This window comes from Ornithorhynchus anatinus, chromosome 8, assembly GCF_004115215.2.
Source record: "Ornithorhynchus anatinus isolate Pmale09 chromosome 8, mOrnAna1.pri.v4, whole genome shotgun sequence".
In the NCBI taxonomy this organism is placed as follows: Eukaryota; Metazoa; Chordata; class Mammalia; order Monotremata; family Ornithorhynchidae; genus Ornithorhynchus; species Ornithorhynchus anatinus.
The window spans coordinates 20,895,656-20,910,816 of NC_041735.1; the positions used below are offsets into that span (position 1 = coordinate 20,895,656).

Genomic DNA, 15,161 nt, shown 5'->3' on the forward strand with positions numbered 1-15,161 from the left:
TGGGATCTATAAGTAGATATAGTGGTAAAAACACAAAAGAACGGTCACGTACTCGATTCGCGTACTTCTGCTTGCCTACTATGAATTCCCAGAAGACATTCTGCTCACAAGTCAGGATTGTTTTATTTTTCCTGTCCATCCAAATTAATAAAATTCAATAGAATAGTCACAAGGAAGTTATGAAGCAATTCAAACAAATTAGCCCAAGGAACACAATTTGAGGAGCAGATCAATATGATTTTGTCAGCTACTTCAGAGATAATGTTTTTGTGTCCCAGAGCAACAAGCCTAAAACACATTTTTGATGGTGCAAAATTGAAAAAATTAAAAAGTTCAAACTCTTAGTAGGTTTGCAGCTTGGGCTGCCTTTTCAAAGCCTAAGACTGACAGTCAGCATCCATTTTACACAGTCAATCAGTGGTGTTTATTGAGTGCTTACTTTGTGCAGAACACTATACTAAGAGCTTGGGAGAGTACACTATAGTAGAGTTGGTAGAAACAATCCCTCCACACATGGACCTTAGAGACTAGAAGACTGTTTATGCTCTGCTTAGTACAGTCAGTTCCATCATAACGTGCGTTTTCACTCTATGGTTTGGACAGGATGCTAGTGAGGAATAAGGAAATGTTCTTCAGATGGCGAGCATCTGTCTGGATAGAACACAGTACGCTGTTGGAAAACAGTTGTGGGCATGTGTGCTATCAAGGCATGCATGCTACAACATGATTTCTCTGAAACTTCAGATTATGTGGAATGCAGTCCCACATTATGAGACCTGACTCTATTTTAAGGAACTTTATCAGATACTGGATTGTAAGGTCTATGAGGGCAGGGACTCCCTATCGTATCTTATCGAGAATTCCTAAACATGATTTCTCTGAATTGTAAAGTCAGGCAGGAATGCCATTTATGAACTGCCACAGCTAACTAAGGAACTTAGACACTGGACTGTAAGGTGTATGGGCGCAGGGACTCCCTATCATATCTTTTACTAGGAATTTCCTAAATGCCTATGCCTAAAAATGATCTTTCTTCACTATTTCACCATTAAACTACTTAGCTCTCTGGCTAATGAAAATTGAAAATAAGATTGTGCTCAAGAACTGAGTCTGTGGCGGCTGTATCCAGCAGAAATGATGTGGATTTGTGCCATGTAGACAGCCCAGATGTATAATTCAGGCCTCAAAGAGGATACTTCTGACCTGAATTATCTATTATCTGTGGGACAGATCAACTGGAGAATTGCCCAGTCTTCCACTTTACTTGAGCTTTGCAGACCTAGCTTTTGGGAGTTCTCTGGAATTGTGTGTGTAGTTTTAGGGTAATGAACATTGTTCCTTAAAGAGAGAGCTACTGTATCTCTACCGATTTTCTTTACATGGGGAATCATAACATTCTACCTTGCCAAAATTGTAAACCAATCCAAGGCTTTTGCATGTTCCAAGATTTAGGAAAAGTTGGTTTTTTTTTTGGTTTGTTTATATTCTTGCTTGAGTTTGGTGTTTTTGATAGCCTCACTGCTTTGGGAATTACTAATTGACTTTTAATTTTTGTGAAGAAAAAAAGAAAGGATGTCAGGGAAAATTCCAAAGGTTGAAATAAATTCATGCTTCAAAAATGTTATCCCCAGTCAGTCAGAGCTTGATTAGTATTTGCATGCTGTCTTTTTTTCAGGTTTTAAAAATAATAAAATTGTTTTGCCATTATAAATTTCAGGTTTTAGGGAAAATTAAGTGGTAAACTATGTTCCAAAGTGAAAACAGCTTTTTTATCAAATGAAACTTGGACAGAGAAAACCTTTTGAGTTGCTCGTGATCATTGGAGTTATGGAGAGCACTGGTATATAGAGATTTACAAGCTATTCCCACAACTTCTGCTCTTCCTGTGGGCAGAGATTCAAAAATCTTGCTCATCTGCACCAGAATCTCTTAGGATTTTTTTTTTCTTTAGACATTCCCTTTCTTGAAGCAGACTTAGAAAGCCCACAGCTTCGAGCCCACTTGAAAAGACCTTTTATTTGGTTTCCACAAGTGCATCAAAACCATTTCACATTTCTCTCCCAGGCTCTGGACAAGGATGTTAGTTTGTAATAAGATGGGGGAATCAGCGCTTATTGTGGGCAGAGCACTGTTCTAAGTGCTGGGAAAGTGGAAAGTGGACTGACTCCAGAGTCAGAAGCTCCACATTCTTTTTCGGTTTGCTTCTATGTGACTTTGGGCTAAACACTTAAGTACTTTTGCTTCAGTTTATCTTATCTACATATCAGGGGTTTTGAGATGGCAAGTGAGATAATAGACGGAATGTGTTTGGGGTTCTTTGGAGAAAAAGCACAAGAATTCTGATCTTGATCTCTGTTATTATTTCCATGAACCTCTGGCAAAAATTAAGCAGCTGCTGACTTACATCCTGTTTAGTATGTAGTTATAAACATGCAAATGGATGTGAAGAAGGGATTGTTAAGAACTTTGTTTCTCAAAATAAGAAATCTTTTTTATCAGGAAATCTGAACTTGTACCAGATATTTTTTTACACCTATTCACTTGTAACTCACAACGAAGCTTGATCTGAGTTTTGGGACTCCTTCCAGTAACCTTCGTAATTATTCCTGGACAGTGATAAGCTTTTTGATTCCCCCTCACCCTCTCGAAGAGAAGGAAATTTATTAGGTGGTGATTGGGAGACAAACAGCATGAAAATATTAAAAACTATTTCATCCAATACTCATATCCACCACCTCTTGACAGAAAAATAGTCAGACGTGAAATCAAAAAGCTGCTGGGTAAAACTTCACTTGGGAGAAGTTGACCCCAATTACCTTCTCTTAGATGTAATTTAACCCAAAATCTAAGGGTAGAGTACTTTGGATGGATGTATTTGCTTCTGGAAACTGCTTCTAGAACAAATAGCATTTACAACATTTACATACATTAATTTACATCATCAGCAGCAGCAAATATTTTTTGAGGCCATTTAAACCTGACCCTCTAAGGGATTCTGTTTCACTTTCTAAGGGCCAGATTAACTAGGTAGCATCTCACACATGTCACACACATCACATCATGTCACACAAATCCCCCAGGACTCAACCTATGGACCAAGTCTGGCCTGAACAGATGCTAGGGTGTCTTTTTTAGTTGACCACAATTGAATAAGGGAGACAAAAAACACTTATGTAATTAACAAAAACCTATAGACATATATCCAGTAATATCTGTGAACACTTTCGTGTACTGATGTAGTACCCTGAAGAACAGTATGGTGGGTTGAGTCAGAGGTGAAGGTCAGACATTCTGTAAGTTTTTGGGGGTTTTTTTGGTGGTACTTGTTAAGTGCTTACTATGTACCAGGCACTGTACTAAGTGCTAGTACAAGCAAATCAGGCTAGATACAACCGCTGTCCCACATGGGGCTCACAGTCTAAATCAGAGGGAAAAGGATTTAATCCTCATTTTACAGATGAGGTAACTGAGCCATGGAGAAGTGAAGTGGCTTGCCTACTAAGGTCACACAACAGACAAGTGGTACAGCTATGATTAGAACCCATCTTCTTTCCACTAGGCTACACTGCTTCCTTAAGGACCTTAATGAAGACTGTTTTGCTAGTTTTCTTTAATGGTATTTGTTAAGTGGTTACTATGTACCAGACACTGTGCTAAGTGCTGGGGTAGATCCAAGCAAATCAAGTTGGACATGGTCCGTATCCCAAATGGGGCTCACAGTCTGAATTGCCATTTTACAGATGAGGTAACTGAGGCAAAGAGAAGTGAAGTAAACTGCCCTAGGTCACACAGCAGCTGAGCGGCAGAGCCAAGATTGAGAGGCAGTGTGGCTTAGTGGATAGAGCATTGGCTTGGGAGTCAGAAGGACCTGGGTTTCAGTCCTGACTGTGCCACTTGTCTGCTGTGTGACCTTGGGTAAGTCACTTGACTTCTCTGCGTCTGCAAATCTGCCTCCATGGGTGGGACAATATTTATTGCAATAAAGTTTCACAGGGTAGGACATGTGAGAAAATGACTGATAGGACACTAAAGCAATTGAAAGGGGGCCTAAGCAAGGAAGGCAGAGCAAATGTTTTAAAGACATACTGGAACATAATCTCAAGCAATGAAAAGTATGTCCCACAAGAAAATTTGGTTATGTTCTTTGAAAATGTTTTGTGAACAGTGGTAATTTACATTATTGTCTGTCTGTCTCCCTAGACTGTCAGCTCCTGTGGGCAGGGAACATGTCTACCAACTCTGTTGTAATGTTCTCTCCCAAAGACTTAGTACAGGACCCTGTACCCAGTAAACACCTAATAAATACCCCTGATTGATTTTTAAAAATACCATTAATTGAATGGTGGTATTAATGTCTGTCTCCCCCTCTAGGCTGTAAGCTCGTTGTGGGTAGGGAACACATCTACCAACTCTGTTGTCTTGTGGTCTCCCAAGCGCTTAGTACAATGCTGTGTACACAGTAAGAGCTCAATAAATACCATTGATTGATGTTACAAGCAATTGATTAGGATCCATTCCAGAGATAGTCCTGTTATGGAGACTGCATTGTAGAGGTAAATAAAAAATTACACTGTAATTCCCTCCCCTCGCCCTGTCCCTTCTCCTATTCTCAGTGGCTTTCCTGGGACCTCTTCCCTGTGTTCCTTTCTTCCTCCTTTCCATGCTCCAATGTTTTCTTGTTTTGAATTTTACCCTTAATTACACCGTGCTATAATTAAAGTTAAGATGAAGAAAAGTCATCCTCTAGACCGTAGTAAGCTCATTATGGGTAGGGAACGTGTCCACTAATTCTGTTATATTGTACTCTCCCAACCGCTTAGTACAGTGCTGTACACATAGTAAGCACTCTAAACCAGCAACAGCAGCAGCCACAGATAGATTAGCTTGGCAGGTAGTCATAAGGAGAAGATTGCCATCCTTGAGCCAAGACTTCCAAGAGGCAGTAAACCCTGCAGGCGGCAGGCAGAGCACAGCAGAAACAAGCTGCTTTCCCATGCTCAACATCTGGAAGGGCTTGCCGGCCATGTATAGGTGGAAGTATTTCTTGAGCACCGTCTATGTGCTGACCACTGTACTAAGCCCTGGGAGAAAATACACAGCTGGGAATTAGATATGGTTCCTGTTCCTTGGAGGACTCATAATCAAAATATAGGTCTTTTCAGCCAAATCGCAGTCAGTAAGATCCTAGACAGAAATGAAGGACATATAAAGTGTGTGTACGTATGTCTTATGGCATTGTCTGTAACTGAAGTTTAGCAGCAAATCTAATAACTTCTTTCCTTCTTGCTTAAGTTACTAAATTAAACCTCAAAAGCTGTATACTGCACTGCACCTAGGGATTTTTAACCTCATCCCAAACTGTATTTCTTAACCCATCTCTCTCCCCTGCCTCTTTTCACCCTGCCTTTTTTTTTAAAAATGGTATTCGTTAAGTGCTTACTATGTACCACGCACTGTACTACTAAATGCTGGAGTAGATGCAAGATGATCAGGTTGGACACAGTCCCTGTTCCACTTGGGAGCTCACAGTCTAAATAGGAGGGAGTAGGATTTAATCCCCATTTTACAGATGAGGAAACTGAGGCACAGAGAAGTTAAATGACTTGCCCAAGATCGCACAGCAGACAAGTGTTAGAGACAGGATTAGAATCTAGGTGCTCTGCCTCTCAGGCCCCTGCTCTGTAGTACTAGGCCATGCTGCTTCTTTTCTTCCTTGAAAATATTTTAAAACCCTTCGTGTCCAAAACAGATCCTGAGACATATTGTCCTCCCATCTCTTGTCTCGCCTTCTTCCACACGGTCCTGCCCATAACAATCCAGACTTGAGCACAGGAAGTATTTTTTTCTTTGTTGAAATGACACCCACGATAAAATTCAGAGAGGTGCAGTAAGGTGGTAATTAGAAATACAAAATCAGTCAATTGATTTTACAAAATCAGTCAATCGATGATATTTACTGAAGCACAAAGTGTGTGCAGAGTAAGCCCTTGGTAAAGTACGTAATCAGCATGTCTGGGAAGACATGATCCCTTGCCCACAAGGAGGGTACAATTTTCAGAAGGAGAAAACTGTGTTTCTCCTCTTCCACATACATGTTTCTGACTCTATTCCTGTTAGCCTATCGCGATACAGTTTCATGTGTATCTAGAGGGTTATAAGAAGTTTGCTAGTTTCCATACCTCCATGTTGTGTTAAGAGTTTGTCAGTTTCCCACTCGATCCAATTGCTTTCTAGAAACAGCTCCATGAATTAAATAGGTTGTCATCTACAACTGTGGTTAGAACACTCTATCAAGTGTCTGGGAACATAATCTGCTTATTTTTCTTGTGATTTTTTAGTTTCCTTCTTAAGTCTTAAGTACTCCTCCAAACTGAAAACAGAGTTTTTGTTTTTTGTTTTATTTTAAGTCTTATAAAGCAGCCGATAAATATTTAGAAAAGCAAATGCTTGACAATTTCCAGCTTGTCTTGTTTGTCAGGGAGGTCAGTATGATATGGAAGAGCAGTGAACTGTTCCTTTTGTTCTCTCTGGATGTTACTCTGAAACAGAATCTACTACAGAACTGCACTCAATCAGAAGGACCTGGGTTCTAATCCCGGCTCTGCCACTTATCTGCTGTGTGGCCTTGGACAAGTCACTTCACTTCTCTGAGCCTCAGTTCCCTCATCTATAAAATAGGGATTAGGACTGTGAGCCTCATGTGGGACATGTGTCCAACCTGATTAGCTTGTATTTACCCTGGGACTTAGTACAGTGCCAGGTACATAGTAAGCGCTTAACAAATACCATTAAAAAACAAGCAAACAGACAGCAGGCAGCTGGCTATTTAAAGAGCCGACAAATAATTTGCCTGTATTTGGGTTGGAGCTTGCTGTTAGCCGTCAGTAAGGTAGCTTGCCTAAGATTGAGATTTAATCTAGCATTGTGCAGGAAAAGAGCAGAGACGCTAATCACTCTGTGGGCTCTGAGTTCTTTCTTTTCTTGTCTGCTTCATGGATTCTCCTGGGGAGAAACTCAAGAGCATTCCTCTCTGACGAAATGCTAGCAACTCTGCTTCCCTCCCACGGCTTTGTCATGGCAACTAGCTAATGTGAATATTTGTTGGGTGGTGGGACAGACCACTGGGACGGGAAAGGCTTGATTTCTCTGTCTCTCCCCCCCACCTTTTTTTTTTCTCCCCTTTCTCCTCTTCTGTTATTAAGAATGCGGAGTCATTCTGCAGTTATCTGCCTGGGGACCCATAAATAGAGAGGAGAAATCCACAGAATTAGCCAACTCTCTTTTTAGGTGCCTCTTTGAACATCTGTGAGAAATAAATAGAAAAGTAGCCTTTTCTAGATTTCTCAGCATTGTGCACAGTCTTCTTCTCCAAAGGAAGTGGATGTTTTTCAAACGGAGGATGAAGAGCAAATTCCAATTAATTAAATTGAGAAGCAGCATGGCCTAGTGGATAGAACATGGGCCTGGGAGTCAAAAGAAACCTAGATTCTAATCCCAGCTCCACCACCCGTCTGCTGTGTGTCCTTGGGCAAGTCACTTCACTTCTCTTCTCTGTGCCTCAGTTACCTCATCTGTAAAATGTGGCTTAGGACTGTGAGACCCTTGTGGGACATGGACTCTGGGCCAACGTGATTAGTTGGATCTACCCCAATGTTTAGTACAGCACCTGGCATTTAGTAAGTGCCTAGGAAATGCCAAAAAAGTCCCCTCTTTTCTAGAGTTGCCACAGAACATTTAGCACAATACTAGATAATGAGCTAGCATTTGGCAAGCAGGCACAGATTTTCAGCTTTTCTTTCTGTTCCTTCCTACATTCAGCTGACATGGTCTACTAGTTGCTTGCTCTCCTTTAATGGATTAAAGAAAAGTTAAAGTATGTTGGTGGAGAAATAGGTCATGGTTCTGAATTCTCTTACAGCTGGTTTGTAGAGTCATTTGTCAGCCACCCTGGCTCCGATACTGCCCATCTGTCCACCGTATTCTTGGAAAATCTCCAAATTTAGCCAGAATATCAAATTAGAAGGTAAAATCAGTAAGGCAGGGCTGGCCACGCCACAGTTCCTTAACGCAATTCCCAGTGATGAGTCCCAGATGACCATGTCCTATTTCCCTGCATTTGGATTTCTATTTGAGCTGCTAGAGTTTCTGCAGAAGTATATTTGAAACCCAGTGGAGAGATCTTCCTATTCGAAAACCATTTCTGCAATCTTCTTTGTAATTCATCCCAATAACCCTTTGAGAGATGTTTCTTTAAATCCTGATTTTTTGTGTATAGGGAACCGAGGTGCAGAGTGCACACTTCATGTCCACATGAAGTTAGTAGCATCCAGTTCTAACAATGGGGCGAAGGGGGTTTCTCTCACCTTTATGTCCAGTGCCATCTTTCTACCCTGCTTCATAAACTCCTCAGTTTCCCTATCAAGATCTCAGCGGCAAGAACGGTGAGCATTATCTCCCTAGGCTTTACTTACCTGCTCATTGTCCTTTACGTAGAAGCCAAAGAACAGTTTATTTTGAAATATGTACCAACTGATGAATCACCTACATGTACCCCAGAGCCCCAGTGCATATCAAATTCCAAGTTATGGTTTTAATAAACTCTGGTTTGTAACCTGGTTTAAAATGGAGCAAAATTCTGCAGTGTTGGGGACTGATTAACTCTCCTTTCCATTACCGTCCCGGTGTCTCCAGGCTCGGAAGAATTGTTTCTCTGATAATTAACCTTGGACCCATGCATCCCATTATGTAACCCAGGTCATTAATGTTCCCTGGAAAGGCAGACCCTACAGTCTTTTTTGTCGCACAAGATCTTTAGAGTCAGCCCGCCTGTTCCTCCCTCCTTGGTGGAAAAGTAGTTTCTTTTTAAGAAGTGGTACCCACCAGGCAATACCGGCTTGCCTTGTGGTAGCTTCCCTTTAGAGTAGCGAGTTTCACCAGAGATAAGGTATCGTATTCTCTCTGTCCTCTAGCTTTCTAATTTCTCAGCAGGCACCCATTAGAACGTGGACATCACACAGGATCTTGGGATTGGGATCAAATAGCATACAGTGGTTTACATACAACCAGCATGGTTCAGCAAGCTCACCGACAGGTTAGAAATTTGGACGTGTGAACTCTATTCTTGGTTTTGCTAGTACCTTGCCTCCTTAATCTTGGAAAGCTGCTTCAGTTTTCTTGGATGTACAAAGGTGTATGGGATCAGTTGGAAGGTATCCGATCCCTGAATTTGCATGTAAACTGTAAAAATAAGATTTTACATGATGCTAAAGGCTCTGTTGAACAGATGGTCAACATTTTTTTTTAATGACCAAGAACAGGGTTAAGTCACCAGTATAATTAAAAATGGGAGGGTCTGGTGTCATATTTAATTGATTTTAATTAATTGATGACATACTCAAGCATTTTCCCAAACATTCAAGCTAACTAAAGACTTGACCACTTTTAGGAGGCAAGGTTATAAAGATTACAAAAATCATTAATAAAATCCTTTCCATCTTGGGAAATACAGAGGAACAAAAAGAATAATGTTTTTATTGGAGTGAGATTTGATACTGTAGCTCTTGAAAATTAAATTATTCATTCAATAGTATTTATTGAGTGCTTACTATGTGCAGAACACTGTACTAAGCACTTGGGTTGTATAAATCGGTAACAGATACAGTCCCTGCCCTGTGATGGGCTTACAGTCTAATGGGGGGAGACGGACAGACAAGAACAATAGCAATAAATAGAATCAAGGGGATGAACATCTCATTAAAACAATAGCAAATAAATAGAATCAGGGTGATGTACATCTCATTAACAAAATAAATAGGGTAATGAAAATATATACAGTTGAGCGGACGAGTACAGTGCTGAGGGGAGGGAAAGGGGATGGGGGGAGCAGGGGAAAGGGAGGAAAAGAGGGCTTAGCTGAGAGGAGGTGAAGGGGGGGTAGAAGGGGAGCAGAGGGAAAAGGGGGAGCTCAATCTGGGAAGGCCTCTTGGAGGAGGTGAGCTCTAAGTAGGGCTCTAATTCACATTATCTGCATGAGCAACTCAGAGTCTATTAGAAGAGGCTTTAGCTGTAACTTCTGTGTGCAGAGAAAGCAAGAGATTGAACTCCCTGTTGCTCAGTATGCTCTGCAGATGAGCAGAAGGATTAATCTCAGAATAGCCATATTCTTTTCCTTGATTCCCATCTCTGATGTGTCCCATTATGAGAAAAAAAACCTAACCATGTATTAGATGGATAGTCAGTGGTATTTATTATTTACTTGTGTGCAGAACACTATATTAAGCCCTTGGGAGTGCACAATACATCAGAATTGGTAGATACTTTTTCCTGTCCAGGAGGAGCTTACAGTCAGCCAAGGGCAGAGCTGATTGCCAATGCTAAGGAGTTTGTGTTGGAGACGGAGGTGGATGGATAGTCACTGGAGGTTCTTTGGGAGTGGGGAAATGTGAACTAAACTGTTTTCAGAAAAATGACCCAGGCAAGTGGAGTGAAGTATTGTCTGGAGTGGGGAGAGGCAGGGAGGTCAGTTTGGAGGCGGATGCAGTAGTCAAGGCAGAATGGGATAAGTGCTTGAATCAACACTGTAGCAGTTTGGATGAAGAGGAAAGGGTGGATTTGGGGGATGCTGTCAAGGTAGAACTGGAAGGATTTGATGACTGATAGAATATATGGGTTGAAAGAAAGACAAGAGTCAAGGATAATGCCGAGGTTACGGGTTTGTGAGACAGGGAGGATAATGGTGGGAAAGACAGGGGGAGGACAGGGTTTGGGTGGTAAGAGGAGGAGTTCTGTTTTGGACATGTTAAGTTTGAGCTGTCAATGGGACATCCCAAATAGAGATGTCCTGAAACCAGAAGCAAATGCGAGATTGCAGAAAAAGAATGTATCCCTGTAACTAATTGGAAAAAAATATCTTATTTTGTATCATTGGTTGTTGCCTCAATGCAAAAAAGTCAGCACGGTCACTATGCTGTACTACAAACACCGTAAAGCTCAAGCAAAATTTTGTAGCGGTGTGTTCTGTCTAATATTTTCCTGCTTGGTCTCTCTTGATTTTTCCAACTCCCCATTTTAGAATGAGTGGTAAGATGTCGGCAGGGTCTCCAGGCTGCAGTGACAATCTCAGAGCAATTTGATCAAATTCATAATTCTGGATTTTAGACCTCACCAAAGTGTTTTTGCTAACAATAGGGTTTTCCAAGAGTTGGTTACAATGGATTCATTCTAAAGCTCTTCCCTTTTCTGAGGGTTCCTAGACCTATTACCTGACGTTCCCAGAACTTCTTTAAATTTAGGAAAGAAAATGCTGCATGTTGAGTTTGACTATTATCCTTTAAATTTAATAATTTTCAGTTTTTTATGGTATTTAAGCTCTTACTATGTGCCAGGCACTATACTAAGAGCGGGAGAAGATACAAACTAGTCAAGTTGGACACGATCCCTATCCCACATAGGGCTCACAGCCTTAATCCCCGTTTTACAAAGGAGGTGACCGAGTCACAGAGAGGTTAGTGACTTGTGCCAGGTCACATAGACAAGTGGCAGAGCCGGGATTAGAATCCAGGTCCTCTGACTCCCAGGTCTGTGTTCTTTCCACAAGACCACGCTGCTTCTCATTCTCGATGTTATCCTGGGAATCTCTTCCCTGGAGTTCAGAGTTGGCTGACTAGAAGTTCAGAATAAAAAATGATGTCCCCTAAGCCCCCCATGATTCTGACACAGATCGGGTGCTGGTTTAGGGGAGGGAAGTGGTTTCCTACTTCCTGTAGAGAGAGAGCAGAAACCTTTTAGCTTAAAAATTACCCACACATCATCACCACACCTGAGCTACATTGAACCCCACTTTTGAATTCAGTTCATGAATTGCAATTAGGTTTTCTCTGTGTCCTTTGTGCATTTGGTATACACCTCACTCTCAGCCCCACATCACTTACGCACATAAGTATAAATCATTTATTTATGTCAATAACGGTCTCCCCCTCTAGGCTGTAAATTCACTGTGGGTTGGGAACATGTCTACCAACTCTACTGTTTTTTTGGAGTGTCTATTACAAGTGCTGTGCACACAGCAAGTGCTTAATAAATGCCAGTGACTGATTGGTTGCTTCTATAAGAGTTTCTAATCCTATGGGAAGCAGCCAACTCATCTGGCTACTTTCACCATCAAAAATTCCAGAGAATCAGAGGAGCCACTGTCGACCGTGACCAGGCTCTGGAGGCAAACCTACAAAAAGGCATTCGGATCATTATGAACAGTTGTGTAGTCAGCACAGCACTGTGAACAGATGACAAGCCTTGAACGGTTCAGTATCAGCCAACGCTCGGAAAATCTCATGTACTCATCCAGCTATTTCTCTTCAAATTTTTGTTCCTGGGACAAGGTATGACCCTTTTGGTTTTAGGCTATAAGCTCGTTGCCTACCAATTCTGTTCTCCCAGGATCTTAGTCCAGGGCTCTGCACACAGAAAGCACTCAATGTATACGACGGATCGATCGATCCTCGACCGGAGAGAGGTGCTGGTAGTTATATGCACTTCCACATCCTCTGCCTCTCCCCCCAAGTCCATGAGACCCCTCCCAAGTGGCCAGAGATTATCCTTTATCCTGAAGAGGGAAGAGCAGAAGTAGAAAGAGCCAGGATTTGGCCCCGGGCTAATCGTAGACAAATCAAGCCCCGCCATCCCCCCCAGTCCTGTGGACATTCCTGCTCCATCCTCTCTGCCCTTCCCTACTGCCTCCACCGTGGTTGGAAATTAAGGGGTGGCCTCCAGGTTGTTCCCTAAGCTTGGGTGGGCCCCCCACCCCCAGCAAAGAGCTCAGAGCCAGCACTACAGCTGGGATATTCCAGCTCCACGTCACCCGCTTCGACCACTGCAGGACATCTTCTGAAGGGCCTTAGAGCAGCTCCTGTGGCCAAATAGTAAGAGGTGGGATCCAGAGCTGGAGTTGCCTTGGCTTCGGTGTCCTGTGGTTACTGTTAGCCTATTGGGAAGACTCCTTCCCAAGCCCAAAGGCTCTGCTTCTGCTGCTTTACCCTCCCTGCCTCAATGGCAGTGCCATGATGGCAACGTCCACAGAGTTGAGGGAGCTGATTGTTGAGCCCCTACCATGACTTATCTCCAATCCCGTAGGAAGTGGGAAGCCTATGTAGAAGATGAGTACAGAGTAGGAAGACAGCGGGAGTGGGTGGAAGAAGGTGGTTGAAGGGTCAGGAAGTAGCCTAGAAGAAAGGGTGTGGACCTCTGAGTCAGAGGGCCTGGGTTCTAACGCCACTTGTCTTCTGGGTGACCTTGCACAAGTCACTTCACTTCTCTGTGCCTCAGTTAACGCATGGATAGAGAACGAGCCTGGGAGTCAGAAGGACCTGGGTTCTAATCCCGGCTCCACCACTTGTCTGCTGTGACCTTGGGCAAGTCACTTCACTTCTCTGGGCCTCGGTTACCTCATCTGTAAATGAGGATTAAGATTGTGAGCTTCATGTGGGACCTGGAATGGTGTCCAAACTGATTAGCTTGTATCTACCCTAGGACTTAGTACAGTGCCTGGCACATAGTAAGTGCCCAACACATACCATTAAAAAAAAAAAAGCTTGGGTGCCTCAGACATCGGTCCCAAAAACCTAGAGGTGAGTTATATTTTCATTTTTCTGCACTTTGTGGTAGGCCATAACCAAAGCAGTTGCCCAGCCCTGCTGACTAGCAAGGTTCCAGGATTGCACGCGTATGGAAATTTTAATCGGCAACACAAAACCAAAGGCCGTCCCTGCACATTCTGCCATTTAGTCAGAGTACTCTTCAGCAGTGAGCTGGAAGACAAAGAAGTAGGAAACCAAATGAAGAAAACCAGCATATTCTGTGGGAGACAGAAAATATGGTGATGACAAGAAATGAAGCACAGGGCTCAAGTGAAGCTCTCCCAGCAGTACTGACGTCAGCCTTCCCTCTGGCTATTTAATCTGGTCCTAAACAAACGTCGCATTTGGCTTCTCAAGGAGGCTCACCAGCTTGGTCTACACATCTCCCTCCATCAGATGGCAAAAACGAGGTCACAAACAAGTTTCAGGACAGTCTACTAGCCCCAAAGCAATTCGCGTCACGAGACAACTTTACTGGAAGGGTCACGTGAGGAGATGGGATGGCATTATGATACTGAAGCAACTGTTCTGTGATGAAGAGGAGAGGGATGGGCATAAATAGGGAAGTAATGCAAAATACCTTAAACCCACAAGAGATATGGACTTGGACAGTAACACAGTTCACATCTACCTGGTGTGTTGCCCTGAGGAAAGACTAGCTCCCTTTGAGAAGAGACTTGAATCCCAGACAGCTGAAAATAACAAAAATTAAATACACAGCTAAAAGCGATATTGAAGCATGAACAGTCTAGAAGTTTGGACTTAGTTATGCCTGGGTAAAGTCTGCTATTGAGAATGTCCTCTTTGACCATGGACAACTTTATGTAACACAGGTGTCTCAGTGTGTTAGAGAACTGTGGAAATAGATCCCAAAAGTATTGTAGTATCCCTGTTATACTAAGTTCATTGTTTGATTTTTTTCTCCCCCCCCCCCCCACCCCAGGTGTAGGTAGGCACTTAAGCTGGGTGATAGTAACTAGAGGTTATAATCGATCAGGTTTTTTCCCCCTTTGCCTGGTGAGAAGAACAGTAAAATTTACTGTGATAATGCAGAAATTGGGTCCTGTTTCCTAACTTTTTTTCTTTTTCCTTGCTTACCAGGGGAGACCTAACAGAAGACAACATGGAAACTGAAAATGCAGCGGCTGCAGCAGCTGCTGCCTTCACAGCTTCCTCTCAACTGAAAGAAGCAGTCTTAGGTAGGGTCCACGCATAGCATTTGTGTCTCCCCCTCTAGACTGTAAGCTCACTGTGGGCGAGGAACACATCTACCGACTCTGTACTGTACTCTCCCAATCACTTAGTACAGTGTTCTGTAAACAGTAAGCATTCAGGAAATTTCACTGAATGATGGATTGTCACTCCCTCACCTCAACTTAAGCACTGCTTAAATTGCAGGGAAGCAGTTGGGCCTGGAAGATAGAGAGCACTCTGGGAGTCTTGTCTGCCTGTAACCTTGGGCAAGTCACTTCTGGGCCTCAGTTACCTTTGTAAAATGGGGATTGAGACTGTGAGCTGTATGTGGGACAT

The 15,161-nt window shown here is 42.6% G+C and overlaps 1 protein-coding gene across 3 annotated transcripts in view; it reads left to right on the forward strand.

The window, feature by feature from the left end:
- The window catches only part of GMEB2 (glucocorticoid modulatory element binding protein 2), a 57,109-nt gene that overhangs the window by 14,082 nt on the left and 27,866 nt on the right, over positions 1-15,161 (forward strand). The window contains exons 2-3 of one of the 3 annotated variants that reach the window (XM_029070726.2): positions 12,173-12,377; positions 14,733-14,830. In XM_029070726.2, coding sequence (XP_028926559.1) covers positions 14,755-14,830 — 76 coding nt within the window. In that variant the 5' untranslated portion in view covers positions 12,173-12,377; positions 14,733-14,754. Of the gene's footprint in view, positions 1-12,172; positions 12,378-14,732; positions 14,831-15,161 lie in introns of those variants that run through there. The other 2 variants (XM_029070724.2, XM_007668788.2) reach the window with 2 other exon arrangements.